Here is a 20944-nt window from a genome sequence, read left to right as displayed (position 1 = left end):
ATTAACTTTTGTCTCTAGCTCTTTTAAGGAAGAAAAAGATATAAAGCCAGTCATTAAAGATGAAAAAGGTAGGAGTTCCCAGTCGCGGGGCGAGGACTAGCTGGTGTTGGGGGAGGGGCCGTGCAGCCCTGGCGTCCAGCCCTCATGTCCGGGCCATCATGTTGGGCTGCCACAGTTAGCCTCTGATGGTTTCTAGGGATGAGTTGGGTGGTTGGGAGCGCTGTGCTCTGTGTCGGTTGTGGTTTTCATCTATGGATAGTGCGATTTCGCATTCCAAGATGGGGACACTTCAACCTGTTGAGTAATAGTGAGGCGCCCCTCTCAGACACTGCAGTCTTGATTGAGAACCCGTCGTCCAAAGAGGATTCCACCGTGAGAGATGGCTCTGCTGTTATGCCTCAGAGAGTCTCACCTTCTGCTGGCAGAATTTCCCTGTCTGCCTTGTGGGTTGGTGGCACTGCGCTGCCGTAGGCAGAGGCACTGGCGCTGGACACAGTGAGGGTGCTAGAAGGGGCTGCAGTTCTCGGGGCGGCGGCACTTCCCGGTGTGCCTGGAGCTGAGTGCCGTGACCTCCCTCTCCCGCAGGCCGTGTGGGCAGCAGTTCTGGAAGGAATCTGTGGGTCAGCGGGCTGTCCTCCACCACCCGTGCCACTGACCTGAAGAACCTCTTCAGCAAATACGGGAAGGTATGTGCAGCCTAAAAAATGTGGGGTTAAAAAAGGAGCTAGAGAGCTTGTTGCTTGCTGTTGGTTTCATTGATTCTCATTTCTGGTCTTAAATGTCCAAAAGGGGGAGACCCACCAAGCTCCCAGTAGTGTGCCCTAGTTTCTGGTTCAGGGTTATCAGGATCCCTTGGGAAGCAAGGCAGAAGGCTCCGGTCTTACCCCTGCTTCGGACCGTGTGTAGGTAGCCATTACCTAAGACTGTCTTTGTGACTTGTCATAAACACACAGACTCTTCTGGCCTGTGCAAACTTACAGCAGTGTGCTGGTATCTTCCTTAAGTTTTCCTTAATGGTAAGTGTGTGTTCGGCCTTTCTATCTTTGGCGTTTTATGTGTACTTTGATAAAGTGGAACGTGATGGTGGTTTAAAGATCAATCACTAGCAGGGCACAGTGCTGTACACCTATAGTCCAGCAGCATGGGAGGCCGAGAGAGCAGGATCCCAAGTTCAAGGCTCACCTTCAGCAACTTAGCAAGACCTGATCTCAAGAAATAAAAGGTGGGGGGGGGGTGTGGCTCAGTGGTTAGGCTCCCTGCGTTCAATCCCTGGTACCAAAAAACAAATCACTAAAGTGCTGTTGGAATACACAGGAGAGAAAGTACACAGTTCAGAACCCCCCCACCCCAACAGGCCCTGAAGGGCAATTAGAAATGACTGCGCTGTCCTGGAGTTAATGCCTGAAACAGCCTCATGCCAACCCTCAGGACCACCCTGGCCCCCGAGGGAGAGGGGAGGTTCAGGACCTCATGGTGTGAAAGGTGCAGGATTTCAGGCAGAAAAATTTTATGGGTTTCTAGCATGGCCTCATCCTCCGTCCACGAGTCTGTCACTGATCTTGTCACTGATTAGCCATCCAGGAAGCTGTAGGCAGTCAGCACCCGAGAAAGCGTCCATCATGTCGAGCTTTTCTGAACAGCCGGCTTGGGTAGCTCTTGCGGCCGCTGGCATCGCAGTAGGTACTGCTGGAAATCCCAGGTGCACGTGGCTCAGGGTGCCTCAGGGAGGCTCCTCGCACCCCAGCGAGGCCTTGTGTCCACCTGGGAGGTGACTCTTCAGCTGGGGTTGGAGTGACTGATGGCCCTGCCCCAGGAACTTGGCTCTGGCCAGAAGCTCAAGGTGAAGTGGTCAGAGGAGGCTCTGAGGAGCTGGAGACGGGGCATGTGGTGAGGAATGAGGACACCAGAGCTTATCGTGGTGTCTCCTCCCATCTGGGTCTCATCTGTCCTCAGAAGTGGTGCCCTTGTGAGGATGTTCAGAGTGACAAAGTAAAGGACCGTCTTGGCTCAGCTCCCTGGTGCTGGGGGCTGGGAAGCTGTGAGGCCCCGTCTCTGACTGGAGGGCTGACGGCAGAGCCTGGGCACGAGGGCCCTGCGGTGTGTCTCCTTGGGGACCCCAGAGGTCAGGAGGAAAAATGCCTCTCCCAGGCTGACCCTCTGGATCAGTGGTGGGCCTGAGGCCAGGACTGCCGTGTCCACGGCTCTTTCCACGTCCTGAGTCCGTGGCGTCACCAGTCACTGCTACGCTGTTTCCCTTCGCGCCGATCCCTTTCTCCTGTTGGTCTGCCTTCTTGTGGACCGCATCTTTGTGCGACTTTTGGTTTGTTGTCTATAACTTTTGCTGTGTTTGCTATTTCTCTGTGGGGGCTGAACCCAAGGGTGTGCTCCCACTGAGCCACATCCCAGCCATTATATTGCATTTTGAGACAGGGTCTCATTAAGTTGCTGAGGCTGGCCTTGAATTTGCAATCCTCCTTCCTCAGCCTCCTGAACTGCTGGGATTACAGGCCTTTGCCACCATTCCCAACTGTTGTTGTTTAGGGATTATAGCACACACCTTTAAGAACCCATGCTCTGGGCTGGGGTTGTGGCTCAGCTGTAGAGCGCCCGCCTAGCACGGGCCAAGCCCTGGGTTTGATCCCCAGCACCACATAAAAATAAATAAAGATATTTTTTAAAAAAGAAGAACCCATGCACTACGTTACTGGGTTTTTTTTTTCCTTGCCTTTTTTTCTGTAGTTACCTTTTTTTTTTTTTTTAACTTGGAGTTTTCTACTTTCGCAAAGTAGCTGTATTCATGCCGACAAACTCATCTGCATAGAAATCCATTTCAGGTTAAGATCTTCCCCCTTTAGCCTCCTGTCCTCTCTCCCCGCTCCCATTCTTCCTTCTGGGCTCCACCTGACTTCCTTTCGCTCCTGATAATGTATCTTTGACTCTGGATCCTATCCTTCCTCCCTCTTTATCTTACTCTACCTTACACATAATGAGAGGAAACATTAGACCTTTGAGGGCTGGGGATGCAGATCTGTTGGTAGAGTGCTTGCCTCACATGCACAAGGCCCTGGGTTCAATCCCCAGCACCACAAAAAACCACACAAACTAGCATCAGACCTTTGAGTTTCTGAGTTTGGCTTATTTCACTTAACACGACATTCTTCATTTTCAATCCATTTACCAGAAAATGCCGTAATTTTGTGATTTCTTTTTTTTTAATGGCTTAGTAGAACTCCATTGTAGATACACCACAATTTCTTAATCCATTCATCTGCTGATGGGCATCTGGGTTGATTCCATAATCTAGCTATCGTGAATTGTGCTCTATAAACCTGGAGGTGGCTGGATCGCTGTAGCATGCTGCTTTGGGATCTTTGGAAAAATTCCAAGGAGTGAGTAGGATAGCTGACAATTTGTCAACCATTTGTGTTTCCTCCTTTTGACAAGTTTCCGTTTGTTTCTTTTGTCTATTTACTGTGTTGGTGTTTTGTGGGGTTTTTGGTTTTGACTTGGTGCTAAGTTTTTTGAGTTCTTTCTATATTCTGGATACTAATTCCCTATTGGAGTAGCTGGCCAAGATTTTTCTCCCATTCTGCAGCTCTCTCCATGTCCTAACCCTTTCCTTTGCTATGCAGAAGTGTTTGTTTTGTTTCATCTTGTTGGTCCTGGGGGTCAGACCCAGGGCCTTGTGCATGCAAGGCAAGCACTCTACCAGCTGAGCAACAGCCCCAGCCCCTATACAGAAGCCCTATCAGATGCCTCTAGGTTCGAGGATTTATTCTTGTGTCTTCTGTGCCGTTGGTCTCCGTGACACCGCTCTGCAGTATAATTTTAGGTCAGGTATTGTAAGTCGCCTGCTTCACTTTTCTTGGGTCTGGCTACTCTGGGTCTCCCATAATTCTTACAAATGAATTTAAGAATTGTTTTCCCTAAATCTCTGAAGAATGTCATTGGTGGTTTGATGGGGATAGCATTTTATCTGTATGGCGCTTTTGGTAATGTGGCCATTGTAACGTTGTGGTTTTCTGATTTCTTCTTCGGCTGAATCCCTGTTAAGTGTAGGAAAGCCGTTGATTTATGGGTATTGGTCTTCTTGGGTCTTCTAGGTATAGGATCTTATTGTTGGCAAACAGAGATAGTTTGACTTCCTGTTTGTACCCTTTTATTGTCTGATCACTCTGGCTGTTGTTTGAGGACTGCATTGAATAGGAGTTATGAGAGTGGACAGCCCCGTCTTGGTCCTGGTTTTAGATGAAATTTTTTGGAGTTGTAGTAGGAGAGTACAGTACCTTTGTTTATGTATTTATTTATTTCTTAATTTTTTTGATTATTTTTTAAAATATTTATTTTTTAGTTTTTTTAAAGTGGATACAATATTTTTATGTGGTGCTGAGGATGGAACCCAGTGCCTGGTGTGATCGACAAGCGCTCTGCCACCGAGCTACCACCCCAGCCCCATAAATGGCCTTGATGATGTGGGGGAAAGTTCCTTTGCTCTGTGGCTTCCCCCGGGTTGAACAGTTAATTTTAAAGAGGCTTATAAATAAGGACAGAATATGATTACTGAGTCAAGCCTTCGTTCCTGTTTGCTGGGTCCGGTCCCTGTTGAGATCACTTTTAGTGTGGGGCTCTGGTGTGGACGCCTGTAGCGTTTGTACATGTGAAGTCTTCGTTCACCTCCATTTTGAATTATATTTTCCTGGGTAAGAATTCTTAATCTATCTATCTTTCTTTTTTTTTTTTTTTTTTTTTTTTTTTTTTTTTTTTTTTTTTTTTTTGGTACCAGGTATTGAATCAAGGGGCGCTTAACCACTGAGCGACATTCCCAGCCCTTTTAAAAACAGACAGGGTCTCACTGAGTTGCTTAGGGCCTTGCTAAGTTGCTGAGGCTTGCCTTGAACTTGGGATCCTCCTGCCTCAGCCTCCTGACCTTCGAGCTGCTGGGATGACAGGCCGTGGTGTCTGGGGTGATCTTAAGTACAGTCTGTCTTTTCCCGCTCGCAGCTTTAAAGACACCTAAACCTCAGCCTGGTTTGGGACAGTTTGGTGACGGTGTGTTGTGCTTCAGTTGTTGGTCATCCTGCTCCCTTTCTTTGGGGGCTCCTGAGCTGTCAGCTCACTGATATTTGAGTTCGGGTTTTTTCCTCCTAATCTTTTTTTTTTTTTTTTTTCATCTTTAGTGGTTTCTCTTCTGTCTCTTGAGGTTCCCTGATTATTTTCTTACATGGTGTCTGTCTGGGGTCCCCTCTCGTGTGCTTTTCATCTCCAGGAGTTTGGTTGGGGTCTCTGTGGGTGTGGGCCTGACGTGCTAGGCCTCCTCCACCTTCTTGAAGGTCAGGGTGGAGCTAACTGTTAATCCTGTCCACTGGTCCTCGCCTCTCAGGTCTGGCCTTGGCCTGGTGGGCCACCCTGTCTTCAGGGTGGGTCACTGTGTTTCCGGTTGGCTGCCTCATGGTCTCTGATGGATGTGCATTTTACCTTTGGGCTTATTCCTATCTGTCACAGCAGGTGACCTGGCCAGGGCTAGGGTGGTCTTTCATGGGGCTGATTTGTCCCACTGCTGGCACAGCGTCCCTTGAGGCCTCTGCCTGGTGCCCCACGAGAGAGCAGCTTTTCCTCTCGGGTTCCTGGGCAGAGCTGAACCATTTTGGATCTGAGTGACCCACGAATTATTCCCTCTGCTCCTCTCCTCGTGGCTGGTTTTCTCGCAGCCTTTGGTGTCCTCACACGTGTGCCCTGGTCAGAAGAAGGCCTCTGCAGGTCTCTGGGGGTCTCATGTGCTGCGCTCTCCTGCCGTCCAGTAATCTCTCTGTGTAATAACTTCTCTCTGCCTTGACCTCAGCATCTCAGGTCAGTCTCAACTCATTTGACATCTGCCTTAGTTTCTCCTCCCTGTCTGTGACCTGGAGACTCGGCAGTAACCAGGGCAATCACAGGACCATCCTCAGGATCACTGTCCTGGGCAGCCTGGGGTCCAGGGTCTGAAAACTACTGTGTCCACCTTCCCGCCAGTGTTCAGTCCTTTCAGACAGCAGCGCAGCACTTTGCTGCAAGCAATGAAGCCATGCTGGTCAGCACTGCCCCCAGCCTTCCTTGGCGCAGGTGGGTACATATCTGAGTAGATAGCCCCTCAGCCATCCGTGGGTACAGTGGATGAAACGACCCCATTTCTGGTTACTTACCAGGTAGTGAGTGCTAAAGGTGGACGGTGTTGCATGCCTGTGTCTTTTGGAGAGCTGATTCCTGTTAAAACAGCCGTATTTTGGTCGACCAGGATTCATGAGAGCCAGTAACGGTTGTGCAGAACTCATAATTTGTGGGCCATGATCTGGTTATCTGTTAAGTGCTGGTAATGTCACAAGTTGCAAAGTGATCTGAGAGCAAGAGTGCTCTTTGTCTTAAAGGTTGTGGGGGCCAAAGTGGTGACCAATGCCCGCAGTCCTGGGGCTCGATGCTATGGATTTGTCACCATGTCGACGTCCGACGAGGCGACCAAGTGTATCAGCCATCTGCACAGAACCGAACTGCACGGGAGAATGATCTCCGTGGAGAGGGTGAGGCTTCTCGTCGGCGTTGACTGAGGCTCACAGGCGCCGAGACCTGCTAGGGGTCATTTCTGCCCATGTTCTATTTTAGGCCAAAAACGAACCTGCCGGGAAGAAGCCTTCAGAGCGGAGAGAGTGTGAAGTGAAGAAGGAGAAGCCTCCCGGCGTCGACAGGCACCATTCTGTGGAGATCAAGATGGAAAAGTGAAGTGATTTTACACATCTTTCCCTTGGGATTCCTGGGAGGAGGCCGGGTGGCCCTGGGTGGGCCTCACGAGGAGAGCAGCGTCTCCTTTGTGTCCCCAGTGCAGCCCGCACTTGCCCTTGGTGCACTGCCTGATCCGGCTGCCTACAGACGCGGGTCAGGTGGTCCTCACCTGTGTCCCGACGACTCAGTGGACTTTGAAAGCAATCTTGCACATAGACTGAAGCGCTCTGGTCTCTGTTTCTTCCTAAGGTTCTCCAGGCTTAGAGACATTTTTCATCAACGTAGATTTTCATGCAGCCTTTTTTTAAGCAGGGAAACTATCAAAAACCCAATTTTTCCAAGATAAAACACCATCCAAAGGAATTCAGCATGCTCCTGCATTGCAGGGAGCGACCTTGAGCTGGAAGTTTGTGCCGGGCCTGACAGAAGCCAGGGATTGCTGTTCATGTCAGAATCAAAAGTATACCAGAGCGTGCTGTGAGCTCACTGTGGTGCCCTTGGGGCACCTTGGCACAGCAGTGGAGAAGCCAAGGGTCTATGGCACTTTTCATAAAAAGAAGTGATTTATATTTTTAATAAAGATGGAAATAGACCCCAAACTTTGAAAGCAAGCACGGCCCATTCCTATGCTATCAGGGTCAGGGCTTGTCTTTGGAGTCGGTTAGCCTTGGTGACTGGTCTGGTAGTGGCACCGTCTCAAAGCCCAGTGTGTGTCCATCTGTCTTGTCATGACTTGCTTCTGTGGCCAGGTCCACTCTGCTTTACACGAGGAGCCCTCTGCTACGGATCCACCCATCTCGCTTTTCAAGCGGCAGTGTGCGTGGAGGGACCGTGTCCCTGTTCTCCATCGAATGCTTGAGACGGGTTGAGCTGGGACGGGACTGTTGAGAGTTCTTGGTGTCCGGGCACGTGTCATTGATGACCTGCGTCCCACGGTGATGTGTTGGTAGGGAAAGGAAGGCAAAGACCGCTGGCGCGCAGGTTTGGACTCCGTGCTGGGCTGGAGTGCCGGAGCTGTGTGAGGCAGGTGCCCTGGAGAGAAGAGGAAGCAGGCTGGGAGAGGGGGTCACACAGCCAGCAGGGATTCAGTGCTGTGTGTGAGGCTGCCTCAGCCCTTTGGCTGTAACTGGGAGGTGGGCTCATGGTGCTTAAAACTAAACTGCTTCCAAATGTTCGGCCAGGAGGTGGTTATTTTTGTTGTTGTTATTTTGTTCAAACACCTTTGTTGACCTTGCGTTTTGTCTTAAGATTCTGGAGGTTGAGTAGTCGACCCAGAGAAATAGACTCTGCAAAGACGCATCTAGTCTGGGACGTGGTGTTGTGTGGTTGGTTTGGAGAGCCTGGGCACCTCAGAGGGGTCCTTCCGCCCAGGGCCTCGTGTTCGCTGCGTGTCCCTTGACTGGCTTGGTGTGGCCGGCCTGTCCCTTGGTGTCTAGGCAGTACCCTGGAGGTGCAAAGAAAATGGGAGCAGAGGAGGCCCCTCAGGATTCCCCGTGGCTTCCGGGCAGCTGTGTAGAGTGACCTCTGTCCGTCAGAAGGCCCCAGGAAACCACTGTGCAGTGCTGACAGCAGTTGGACAGATCTATGCGTCCACACAGGCCGTCCTCAGAGCAGGCCGGGGCCAGGTTGCTGGACACAGCCTCCTTTATGCCAGGCCCCAGAACCTGATGGAACTTCTGTACCCACACCCACACGAGGTGGGTGACGCTAGAGTCGGATGGAGGCAGGGAGACGATGGAGCAGTTCACGTCACTTCAGCTGAATCTGTGAGAGATTTTTTCCAAACAGGAGCAGTGTGTCAGCAAGCCGTTTACAGTAGTCCTGGTACACACCACTTTTCATCGTGTTAGTGTTATTTAAAATGAATATTACAAGAAGGTCGCTCTGTGCTACAGGAGTTAGGAGACAGAGTGGGGCAGGAGCAGGGTCGGTTGGCTTTCCTGCCTGGACCCGCCTGTGGTTGGCACTTGGTAATGGTGCTTTTCAACCCCTGTGCTGGAGACCGGTTGGTGGCTAGGTGGCTCCTTCACAGCACAAGATGCTTCTGATGTGGTGCAGTCACATTGATTGGCACCTGGGGTGCCATTTTAACTCTCCAGAAGTACACGGGGCCCTCTCATCTGGGTCTTGGTGTGGGGGAGCGGCTCTGGCCCTAGGCAGTGGGTCCTCGTGTGTTCCATCACGTGCAAAGAACGCCTCATGTCAGGGCGAAGTGTTCTCAGGAAGTTGGAGAGTTCCGCAGCTGCACTTGCACGTCTGTCTGACGCCAGCACATCTCGTGTTTTGGGGAAACGTCCCCGTCCCCCCACCCACCCACCCCCAGTCTCCATAGAGGCAGCGGGTAATTGAAGTGGGACCCGGGGCTGGGTCCAAAGAGCGTTATCACTGGTTTCCAGTCCCTTCCTCACTGCGCGCTCGCTGTCAGGGATGAAGCTGGGGGTGAGGGGCTGCTCCTGTTGGAGTCTTGGGTGCTCAAGGTTGATAACCATGTTTTTAAATAGAACCGTAATCAAGAAGGAAGAGAAGATTGAGAAAAAGGAGGAAAAGAAGCCTGAAGACATTAAAAAGGAAGAAAAAGACCAAGATGAGCCTAAACCAGCACCAACAAATCGGTCTAGAGTCACCAAGTCAGGTGATTGGCATCTTTTCAGTGTTTGTGGGGGGCAGCCTGAGGAGGACCTGGGTGTAGGGGGCAGAGAAGTCCCGAGTCCCTGTGGCCGAGTTTTGCTCTTGACGGGAACTGCGGAGAGCAGCCTCGGGAAGGCAGTTGTGGTTTCTGAACCACGGCCAAGTCCAGGGGCTTGAGGCTGAGCACAGGTTGGAGTGAGTCTCGGGCAGAACATGGCGGGGGCTCACAGGAGGAGTTCTCCTGGCTCCTGCAACCGGCTGTGAGTGTGTCAAAGCCAGGCAGAGTGAGAGGCGGGGAAGAGCGGCAGGGTGCGCGGGTGTGCGCCTTAGTCCCAGGTACTCCAGAGGCTGAGGCGGCAGGACGGTTTGGGACCTTTGAGAGCAGGAGTCTGTGTCCCCCAAGTAGAGAATAACTAAAACCTCAGGACATCTGCGCGCATTGAGGTAGTTGTCCTCGAAGGTGCTGTTTCTGTTGTCATTTTATGAAAGTTGCCATACCCTACACCACTGCATTGTGTGATACTCTGAGCTTGTTTTGTGACAAAAAGTAAACCCCCGACAAGAATCAGAAACACAGCCCGACCTGCTGGAGCACTGGGCTTAGCGCTCCAGAGTCGGGGTGGTGACCAGCAGCCTCATCTCTCAGAACGTGTCTTTTGAATGTTCCCCCAGTGTGTAAGTCTCCTCCAGTAAGGCGTCGCTTCTGCAGTCAGAGGTGTCCGTCTCACTGCAGGACCTTGCTCTGGAAGCCTTCCTGCCTCGGAGGAGTGAGGGAGCCCGCCCACCTGGCGGGGCACTCCCTCGGGGACAGCAGTGGCTGGTGCAGAGCACAGGGCTGGGCTCCACAGAGCTGTGGGGCGTGTAGGAGGGTGAAGATGTGGCTCTGAGGGCTTGGCAAGGGGTGAAGGAATTCTGCAGCAGGACTGTCGCTTGGCTGAGACCCTGTGAAGCCAAGCCAGTGGCGTGTTCTGACAGGTTGCTGTTTTTCTCCTGAAGGGAGCCGAGGAATGGAACGGACAGTCGTGATGGATAAGTCCAAAGGAGAGCCCGTCATCAGTGTGAAGACCACAAGCGGGTCCAAGGAGAGGGTGAGTACGGCCTCTGCCTCTGGGTTGGCATGGGCTGCTGCTCTCTGGGCCTCAACACTGGCGAAGCAGCGTTGCTTCCCTTTCAACTTTCAAAACTGCTGATGCACTCAGGAGCCGGGTCCATCAACTGCTGAGATTGGGCACATGCAAGATCCATTGTCACATCCTAAAACGTCACTTCCCGGATTTGCTTTCCTGAGAATGCCGAGCGCCGTGGCTCGTGTCGGGGCCTCTCCTGGGCGGGAGGGTAGGGGCCCAGCTGGCGTCGGAAGGCAGGCCGACCCCGGAGTTCTGAGCAGCAGTTATCAGTGATCCTGAGTCGACTTCTAGTCTCGTGTTAAATTGACCAGAAGAAAAGCGGAGCCCGCCTCCAGCTGAGCACCTCGGGTTATTGGCGAAGGAGCTGGCGAGGCAGGGGCTTCCGCTAGGTTTTGTCCACTTGAGAAAACCTCACTGCAGGGCCTGCTGCTCCGCGATGGGGGGCGGGGGGGCAGGGCTCTGGCAGTGAGCGCCAAGTCCAGGGTCCACTGAGAACGTGGGGGCAGAGGGTGGCGAGACTGCCTTTGAAAATGACACGAGGGCTGGGGCGTGGCTCCCTGGTGGAGCCCCTGCCCCGCGTGGACCAGGTGTCCTGCACTGCGACCCAGCACAGCGCAAAGGAAGTAAAAGGAACGTTCCAAGATCGTTTGTCACATGGGCTCCAGGAAAATTGTGAACTGCAGAGACGTCCGAAGGGAAAAACGACCCATAGTCTTACCACCCAGATGAGCCAGGGCGAAAACACTCCCTGGAGACAGCACGTGTGATGGGAGCGTCCAGCTGGCGCAGGGGGATGCAGCGGGCCAGTGGAAGCCGCTGTGTGGGCGCGAGCCCGCCCGCCTCACGCACGTAGCACACCTGCAGCGTGCAGACGCCACGGGACCCGATCTGCCGCAGTCTGGCTGGGCACAAATCACAAGCCACTCATGCAGGAACAAACTTTATTTCCGAACTCCCACAGCATTCCACGCACACTCCCCTGGCACTCTCCACCCACTCGGCTCCTCCAGGAACACACCACACACCAACCGGCACTCTCTCCCCTGAGCTGCACAAGCACTCACTCTCGGAACCCCGCGAGAACTCAAGGGGAACTCCGAAGTAGGGGGCGCCCGAGGCAGCAAGAGCCATTCTATTACCGGGCAGTAAAGGTCTAATATACAGTTGAATCAATCCAGCATCATCTTAATGGCTCGCCTCTCAACCATTACTTCTGGCTCTCAACACCAGTCAGCCCCTGCAGGGAATGGCGGCAGGTTGCCTTAGTTGTGCACATAATGTCACTTGAAAATCTTCAAAAGCTAAGGCATGCGGTCGTTTTTCTTTTAAAAGCACATTTATTTTGAAATAAGTGCTGCTCAGAATGGAGATGGTTGGCTGGGAGTGGATCATGCACCACCAAGTGCCTGTGGCCCTCACTACAGCTGCAGGGCAAGTGACCATGTGAGCTGTGGGCTCATCTCAGGCCCAGAGCGTCTGGGTTTGTCCTTGTAACGAGGCTGTCCTCTGTGCCTCTCCCCGTCCTCTTCCACCCTTCTTTCCTGACTGGTGCGATGACTGGCTTTCACCGTTGCCCGTCTACTGTCTTTCTCCCTCCCCACGTGAGCTCGTGAAACCACTCAGGTACATTTTTAAAATACAGTCGCCCAGGCCCCCGCCTTGGAGATGTGAGTCTGTCAGCAGGAAGCCCCAGGTTCTGTGTTGCTCCAGAGCCTCGAGGGACAGTGACAAGTGGCCAGGATGGGAGAGGCCTCGAAGGTCTCAGAAATGGGGGTCAAACATCAAAATTTCATTTCATCCCAGGAACATGGCGTCCTAGGCATTGGCCATTGGCACCTTGTGCCTCCCCAGGGGCACTGTTCCACTCGGCCTCCCACAGCCTGTCCTGTATGGCTGGCTGGGCTGGGAAGAGAGGGAAGTGGGCGGTCAGTCACCCAGCTGAGCCAGCAGCTGGTTTTACTGAACCCACTGAGGCCCGTGGCCACGCTTGGCCTCACCTAGCCTGGCCCATGGCCCTGGGAGGCCTGGTTTTGCTCTGGATGGTGAGTGCTGGGCTCTGCTCCTCCAGGAAAGCTCCCTGCGGGATTTCTGAGGTTTCAGCCAACTTTTCTCTTATGTTAATGCCCTTCAACAATTGAAAGCAAGCTTCTGGCTTAAGCGGCAAAACTCAGACTTCGAGTGAGGCAGCCTGTGCCCAGGCCTCCGGTTCGGAGACCACGGCTTTCCAAGTAAACCACGTGGGACGAAAGAATCTTAGTCTAACCCAGATATGTATCTCCCACTCCCATTGTGTGTGCGATAGTCACTTTTTTAAGAGTTTGTTAAATTCAGTGTTTTAGCTGGGACAAGAGGACTTGTCCGTGCCTTTGGGGTGTCGTGTGGTGTCTTGGTGCGTGATCTCCATCGTGCCGTGCTCACGTCAGGCTGAGCCTGTCTCCTCCGGCGCTTCCCATCTCCTCGTGGCAAAAGCGTTCACAACCCTAGATTTTTGAGAGAGTTCCTCTAGCCCCTCTGGCCTGCGGTCACTTTTCTGACTAAATTTGATACGTCCCTTTTGGCAAACAGAGCTCCAAGAGTCAGGACCGCAAGTCGGAAAGCAAAGAGAAGAGAGACATCTTGTCCTTCGATAAAATCAAAGAGCAGAGGGAGCGGGAGCGCCAGAGACAGCGGGAACGCGAGATCCGGGAGACGGAGAGGCGGCGGTGAGGGCGCGGGCGCGGCGCTGGGTTGGTGGCTTCTCTGGGTGGTCGCCCTTTCTCCCTGCTGCCCCCGTAGAGCGAGTCATCTGGCTGTTCCTGGGTTTGCCGAGATCCAGGAGGCAAGGCTGAGCACCAGTTCACAGTGACAAGTGGCACAAAGGTCCTTGAAGCCCAGTTTTGCCCAGTGTTTCCCCTGGTGCAGCTGGACCTTGGCCCTTGTAGGACAGCTCACCCTCAGTAACTTGGATCTCTCAGTCGGGGTGGGGGGCTTGGTCCTTCCCGCCGGGACCCTCTTTGTAAATCAGACCAAAGCCTGCAGCCAGAAGTCAGTGGTCACCTTTCTGTGGCCTGGTTTCAGCTTTGCCAGAGAGGGTGCCCACCGTCATAGCTTCCTGAAATGTCTGCCTCAGGAGCGCCCTCAGGCTGCAGCAGCCCCAGCCAAGTCCCCAGCACTCCTCCCTTTGCTGAGGAGATGGTGTCAGGGCAGGGCCTTTTCTTTGTGGGACTGGGGATCAAGCCCAGGGCTTCACACCTGTCAGGCATCCCCTGTACCCCTGAGCTCCACCCCAGCCAACAAAGTTTTAAAGTAGGTTTGTCATTGTCACTTTGACCTTCTGCCACTTCACAAGGGAGATCCGGAGTTCCCTTCTCAGATGCTGCTCAGGGGACCAGAAGGGCTGCAGTGTTGGGACGTTCCCCCTGAGCTGCGTCTGCGTCCCGCAGTGAGGGCCTTCCTGCCCTCTGCGCTAGTGGCTTGGGGACCGGCACCCTGGGAGCTTCCTCTTATTTCTTGGTGCCCATCCTTCCCAGGCCTTGTCACTGTGAGGAGCAGTGCCCCTCTGACCCGCAGCAGCCTGGCCATGGGGTCTGCTACGGGCCCCCACTCCCACCCAGCCCTGAGCTTGTGTTTCTCCAGGCCCCGTCCAGACTGACAGTCCTGAATGAGCTTGACTCGAGGGACTGAGGCGCAGGTCAGCTGCTGGCCTCGGAGTGTTGCTCTGAGACAGGAATCGGGCCTTTCTCCCCTCGGGAGGCGGTTGCAAATGCTTGGGACCAGATGTGTTTGGGATTTTTTCAGATTTTGAAGTATTTACATGAACTTACTGAGTTACCTTGGGGTGCGGCCTGAGGGTACTTTTATATGCCACTTTGAGAGCTTTTGGACTGACCCCTCACATGAGCTTGGGGTGGAATCTTCTACTTTTCAGGTTGGTGCTCAGAAAGTTGTAGATTTGGGGATATTTGGGAATTTGGGTTTTTGTTGGTTTGGCACTAGGGGCTGAACCCAGGGGTGCTTGACCACTGAGCCCCACCCCAGTCCTTTTTATGTTTTACTTGGAGACAGGGTCTCACTGAGTTGCTTAGAACTCGAGGTCCTCCTGCCTCAGCCTCCCAAGCTGCTGGGATTACAGGAATGGGCACTGCTCCCCGAGGTGCAGCTTTGCTCCAGGGTTCCCCACGAGCCCAGCAGCTGTCCAGCCAGGAGGCCTTGCTGCCTGTGGCGGTGCGCTCCTGTAGTCCTGCTGGCTTCCTCGGTGCATTTGAGCCCAGTCTTGCTGACCTTGACCCCAGCGCTTCTGGGCGAGGGCCAGCTGGAGTGGTTCCTACTTCAGGCTGAGGCGGACTTGGTGTCCCTGTCCGCAGGGAGCGCGAGCAACGGGAGCGGGAGCAGCGGCTGGAGGCCTTCCACGAGCGCAAGGAGAAGGCGCGGCTGCAGCGAGAGCGCCTGCAGCTGGAGTGCCAGCGGCAGCGTCTGGAGCGCGAGCGCATGGAGCGGGAGCGGCTGGAGCGCGAGCGCATGCGGGTGGAGCGCGAGCGCAGGAAGGAGCAGGAGCGCATCCACCGCGAGCGTGAGGAGCTGCGGCGCCAGCAGGAGCAGCTGCGCTACGAGCAGGAGCGGCGCCCGGCCCTGCGGAGGCCCTACGACCTGGACGGCCGGTGAGCCAGGCCTGCCGCCCGCACCCCAGTGTCCCCTTCCACCAGTGGCCACCCTGGGCTCTGCAGCCTGTTCTTCCCAGTTTAGCTTTACAGAGACCCTCAGGGGCTTTACAGCTGTCCTCTGGGGCTTTTGTTGTGGGCCCTGAGTGACCACACGTCTGCCAGGCCAGGGTTGGCCAGGGCCAGTCTGTCTGCCAACAGGCAGAGAAGGCTCCACAGAAGAGGAAATTGCCTTCCCGTCCAGAAAGTAGGTTTATTGGTCTCCAGCTTCTCGGAGCCACTTAATTGAGGGTCACCCATCACCCTGCTCCCCAGGAGCCTCCTTTTCTGGTAAGAGCCAGGAAGATGATAATTGGATGCTTCCTGCGCTGTATGTAGTTCACTATCACCCGACCTGACTCCTTTGCTTTCAAAAAAAAAAACCCAGAGGGAGTTTGGTTTCCCATAGAAGATGGAAGGTAAGAGCGCAGCAACCAGAACACCCTTCTGGAGGACCACATATTTCATGTTACTTGCGTCTGAGCTCACGCGGGGATCAAGGTCCTAACAGCCTGTGATACAATTAGCTCCCAGCAGTCCCTCCCCCGGTGGTTAGCAGCTCGCCTCCTGGCAGTTTGGGGGCTTTTAATTTATCAAATCAAGGCGGTAACGACGGGCTGTTAGAGATGAGCCTGCGGGTGGCCTGGATGGCGGGTCTGGAGAGGGGGCTCCTCCTGCCTTGGCCTTCTCCTTTTCCTCATTCTCTTTCATCAGTGAAATTGGTGTCCTTTTTATAAAACCAGGAGAGATGATGCCTATTGGCCAGAAGGAAAGCGTGTGGCCTTGGAGGACAGGTACCGCGCTGACTTCCCCCGGCCGGATCATCGCTTCCATGACTTTGACCACCGAGACCGAGGCCAGTACCAGGACCACGCCGCTGACAGGTCAGCAGTCTGTAGCCGCGCCCGCGGCAGGTGTCAGCTGTGTTCCCATCCTGTGTAGGGACGGGTCCTCGCCCCTGCTCTCAGAGTCTTGTTGTCCTCTAGTGTCTTGGTGGTCTGGTCCCTCACACACAGCTCCAGCAGGTCGCTGGAGTCGTGGTCACTTGAGCTTCCTCAGTTTGCCAAGCAGGAAGGCATCCGAGCCCGTTACATCCACTGTCCTCTCCGTACAAAGAGGACACTTCTGGCCCAGGCAGCGTTCTGGGCCTCACGCCAAGCTGTCAGGGTGGGGTTGGCAACATGGCCAGGCTCTTCCGTCAACACTCTGCCACAGAGCACAGGGCCCATCCTTCTGGTCATCACAGGGAGTAAATGGGGGAAGAAGGGACTTCGGGGCTGGCTGACCAGCAGAGGTTGCCATGCCAGTGGGCTGCAGAGCGTCGCCTGAGTGCGCAGCACGCCTCGGGCCTATTCCCTTGGTGGTGTGGGTGGGGATTTTAGCCAGTGTCTCCCCCGCCGCGGTTTTGGTTTTCATTTTTTTGCTAGTCCCTGTTTGGAGGAGGAGGACAGTATGTGTAGGGTTTTTGGTTTTATTTGGTACCAGGGATCCAACTCGGGGGCCCTCGACCACTGAGCCACATCCCAGCCCTATTTTGTATTTTATTTAGAGACAGGGTCTCACTGAGTTGCTTAGTGCCTCACTTTTGCAGAGGCTGGCTTTGAACTCGAGATCCTCCGCCTCAGCCTCCCAAGCCACTGGGATTACCGGTGTGTGCCACTGTGCCCGGCTGAGTGTGTGTAGCTTATTAAAATTTCCAGCACTGCAAGGAAAGGTGACCTGGGTTCTCCGGGTGAGCCCCACCTGACATCTCTCTGCCCTTGGGCTGGCGGGCAGAGCCACATCACCACTCAGGAGCTCTTGGGAAATGGAAGGGGTCACAACAGGGGGCTGGGAACAGTGGGAGGAGACAGGTGTCTGATTCACAGGCGGATGGCTTGAGTCACAGGCGTGGGTCAGAGGAGACACTGGGGACTGCCTGAGGCTGTCAGGCCACCGGTCAGTGAGGCCTTCCAGCGAGTCTGCTTTTGAGGCTCCTTCTCAGGGTTTGCATTCAGTCACATCTTTATTCCGACCGTCCAGGGACCCGGCTTCACCTCTAGAGAAGCGCGTTCACGCTGAGCGGGCCAGGGAATGACAGTGCTCGTGTGGGGACGTGGCACCCATGCCTTAGTTGGAGGACTCTAGGGTGACCAGTAGAGTGTCCATCCCACCATCTGCCGACTGAATGAGATCTGTTCCTTTTGCAGGAGGGAGGGGTCCAGGCCTGTGATGGGAGAGCGAGACGGTCAGGTGAGTGGGGCCAGAGCCCGCACCAGGGTCCTGCCTGCCTGTGCTCCGGCCTGTGGCTGGTGACTTTTACCAGGCAGGGGTTCATGGGAACAGCGGTTCTGGGAGCGCTTAGCAGAGCACGTGCTTGGGGTCCTCTCCCGAGTGGTCTCCATGCGCTCCGGCTGCAGGGTCAGAGTCATCTACGGTGGTCTTGCCTGTCATCCCAGTGCCTCAGGAGGCCAGGTGTGAGGCCAGCCTCAGCAGCATAGGAACTTCGTGTCCGACACAGTGGGTGCCCTAGGACACCCCAGGTGGCGGCCTACAGCTGGCTGGGGCATCACTTAACCACATTTGGGGGCCCTCTGGTTCAGCTACAGCGCTTGATACTGGGGTGAAGACCTTGTAGGTGGCCCTAAGTCTCTGGCACTGTGCAGGCCCTGTGTGTGCTCAGAGGAGAGGAGCGCGGCTGAGGGACGGGGTGGGCGTCTGAAGCAGGTGTGTTCTCTGAGAAGACATCGTGCTGGATTGCTCGCCAGGGGCACTGAGTGGTCTGCATATACAGCACCGGCCTCGGGTGGCAGGCAGCGAGGGGCCGTCCTTAGGAGGAGGGGCCTCAGGGCTGTCATAAGTGGCCCTTCAGCCAGGCCAGTCAGGCGCTGTGGTGCTGGGGATGCTCAGGTGGGTTGGTGACAGAGCTGTGAGGGGATGACGAGGGGACTCTGGGGGCGAAGGGTCCCCTGGTGCAAGGCCTCGGGAAGCTCGACACCCCGGCCCCCATCCTGCTCCTGGCTGCCCTCTGCTCCCCTGGGCCCACAGGTGGACAGGCCCTCCCGGATGGGGGCGGCCACGGCAGAGCATCCCCTGTCCCCCTTTGCCTCTAGCACTACTCAGACGACCGCCACGGCCATGGAGGACCCCCCGAGCGCCATGGCCGGGACTCCCGCGATGGCTGGGGGGGCTACAGCTCTGACAAGAGGATGAGCGAAGGCCGGGGCCTCCCCCCTGGCCCCAGGTGAGTGGCAGGCCCCGTGGCTCAGGGTCTGTGAGGTTGGGCCTCCCTCCCCAGCAGGGTGCTTGGTGTCCACAGTGGCCCCGCAGTTCCCAGCCAGCCCACCTCTGCCCCGGACTGGCACTGTCCCCAGGCTGCTGTTCCCGTCTCTGTGGCCTATGTGAGGTGGGGCCCTGCTGCACGGGGCAGGGTGGCCTGGGCTCCTCCTGTGCCACCTGTCCCTCCATGCACCTTTGCTGGGGACTCTGCTTCTCCTTGGAGCTGAGCTGTTCCTGGTGTTCCAGGACACCAGCAGTTCCCACCCCGCTGCATGTGGCAGATTGCAGCCACAGTCTGATGAACTAGTGGGACATGTTCTCTCCCCAGCGACCTACTTAGAGCTTGATGCCTCCGCGTCACTTCATCGCCTGTGGGACATTTAAGTGGGAGAGCTGTCCTCAGCCCAGACCGCAGTGGGCAGCGGCTGGTGGGCCATGTGGAGGCCTCACTCCCTGGGTCCCCTGAGCCCGGCTGGCCCAGGGCCACCGTCCCACAGCAGTAGCTGGGTATTCACACAGCCCGAGGCTGGGAAGCCCCGGGAGCCCCTGGTGACCCCTGTTGCTGGGACATTGGCATCGCACTGGCTGTTGATCCCGCAGTCTCTGCCTAAAGCTGAAGTCCAGTTCACACGCTGTGCGGTCACCCACCGGCACTGCGTCGCTCAGTGGCTTTCGGGGTATTAGGAGTGGGCGAGCAGCCTCGTGTCTGGCTCTTCACCTCCACCGAGGGCACACTGCGCCTGGCTCGCGCCCTACTTGGCGAACCGTGATATTTGGGTCATTTCCCACCTTTTGGCTCCGTGGTTCACGCTGCTGCGTTGGTGCGGGTGTTTCTGTTGGAACGCTGCCTTCCACCCTCGGGGGCTGCCGGAGCCTGGCGTTGCCGCTCACGGGGCAGGTCTGTGTGAAGCCTGTTTTGTTCCCTCATCCCAGACGTGGGACACTTATAAAAACCTAAATGTGGTATGTAGCATAAATTTATGGCTGTGTAATAACAATAATTAAGAACATGGTCATCTGGGCGCAGTGGTGCACACCTGTCATCCCAGAGGCTGAGGCAGGAGGATCACGAGTTCAAAGCCAGCCTCAGCAACAGCGAGGAGCTGAGCAGCTCAGAGAGACCCTGTCTCTAAGTAAAATCCAAAGCGGGGCTGGGCATGTGGCTCAGTGGTCGAGTGTCCCTGAGTTCAATCCCTGGTACAAAAAAAAAAAAAAAACATGATGACATTATAATGACGCTGGTTAGCTGGTGGCACACACTCTGGAGTATGGTTTCTGACCTATTTTAATGTGTCTGTGTCGATTTCCTTGGAATGTTCAGGGGATTGGAGCTTTTTGAGGGGCCCCAGGTTTGTCAGACAGGGCTGCCCCGTGTCAGCTTCCCCTTCTGGACGTGCCTTCTCGTGACTGAGCTCCAGGTCCCTGGTGGCTCCCTGCTGAGCACCCTCCCCGGGCTTTCCTCTTTGGGGAGACCCGTGCTCGGCGGTCATGTGCCCCCATCTCTCTGGGGCGCAGGACTTGCCTCCTCTCAGTGTGCCTGGAGACGTGTCGGGACAGCTGTGTCTCTTTTCTGTTTTGGCAAAGGGGGGGACGAGACTGGGCCGAGCACAACCCGCGGCTGGAGGAGCATCAGGTCCGGGCCTGGCAGGGTGCTGTGGACGCCAGCGCCGTGGGCCGGGAGAACACGCGGTGGCAAGGTACTCCGGAGGAGAGGCGCGGCAGGGCCCAGGGCCGGAGGCCACATGCTGGTGTCCTCAGCCTGTCCTCTCCTGCAGGTGCTGAAAGGGGCCTGTCTGGAGCTTCGGGACCCGGGCACGCGGCAGGCCGAGGCGGCGTGGCTGGGTAAGAAGCAGGGCAGCTGCGCTCGCTCCCCTTCTGTGCATGTTTGGTCAACTTTGCTGGGTTGGATGCTTTGAAAAAGCAAACAAACCAAAAAGCAACTCTTTGCAGCTAGTGCCAATGTCCCTCAGTCACCTAGAATGCAGCATGGGTGACAGTTTGTCATTGCTGACTGGGCTGCAAGGGAGCAGGGCTTCAGGGACCTCTGGCTTTGTTCTAGGCGAGGCGGCTTCACACATGCTGGACATTCCCAGGGTCACGTGGTGCCTGGCGGTGGACTGGATGGTGGCGGAGTGGCCAACCAGGACCGGGCCAGCAGAGTCCCACACCCCCACCCCCACCCGTACCCCCACTTCACCCGACGCTACTGAAGCCCCCGCACCGCGGCTCTGCCGGAAGGCGGAGGCCCCGTGACTGGAACCTTCGAGACGGAAGCCGACTTGCCGCCGTGGCGTAGGCCACACTGTGGGGACTCTTGTTTGTTTTTTGTTTTGTTTTGTTTTGTTTTTTTAATAAACGTGCTCTGGCCCCGCCGCCGTTTGTAGATCAGGTTCCTGTCGCGAGCATTCCATTTCCAAATAAACGTTGTGGTTCGCACTCCTGCACCGTGTGCCTTGCTGTGTCCACCCAGCTGGGACGCTGCTGGCCCTTCACCAGCCGGTGACC

General features: G+C 55.4%; 1 protein-coding gene across 1 annotated transcript in view; it reads left to right on the top strand.

Annotated features, from left to right (window-relative positions):
- The window catches only part of SAFB2 (scaffold attachment factor B2), a 31558-nt gene extending 10678 nt beyond the window's left edge, over positions 1 to 20880 (top strand). Inside the window, exons 8-21 of the mRNA XM_081284851.1 lie at positions 19 to 68; positions 586 to 686; positions 6402 to 6551; positions 6634 to 6746; positions 9252 to 9382; positions 10375 to 10466; positions 13071 to 13207; positions 14849 to 15142; positions 15925 to 16065; positions 17371 to 17413; positions 18274 to 18404; positions 20024 to 20136; positions 20215 to 20281; positions 20499 to 20880. Coding sequence (XP_081140977.1) covers positions 19 to 68; positions 586 to 686; positions 6402 to 6551; positions 6634 to 6746; positions 9252 to 9382; positions 10375 to 10466; positions 13071 to 13207; positions 14849 to 15142; positions 15925 to 16065; positions 17371 to 17413; positions 18274 to 18404; positions 20024 to 20136; positions 20215 to 20281; positions 20499 to 20649 — 1714 coding nt within the window. The 3' untranslated portion in view covers positions 20650 to 20880. The remainder of the gene's footprint in view (positions 1 to 18; positions 69 to 585; positions 687 to 6401; positions 6552 to 6633; positions 6747 to 9251; positions 9383 to 10374; positions 10467 to 13070; positions 13208 to 14848; positions 15143 to 15924; positions 16066 to 17370; positions 17414 to 18273; positions 18405 to 20023; positions 20137 to 20214; positions 20282 to 20498) is intronic.
- The last annotated feature ends 64 nt before the right edge of the window (positions 20881 to 20944 follow it).

This window comes from Spermophilus citellus, assembly GCF_964194105.1.
Source record: "Spermophilus citellus genome assembly, chromosome: 3".
Lineage (NCBI taxonomy): Eukaryota > Metazoa > Chordata > Mammalia > Rodentia > Sciuridae > Spermophilus > Spermophilus citellus.
The sequence above is the reverse complement of the archived record's forward strand: the minus strand, read 5'-3'. Positions and strand labels throughout refer to the sequence as shown.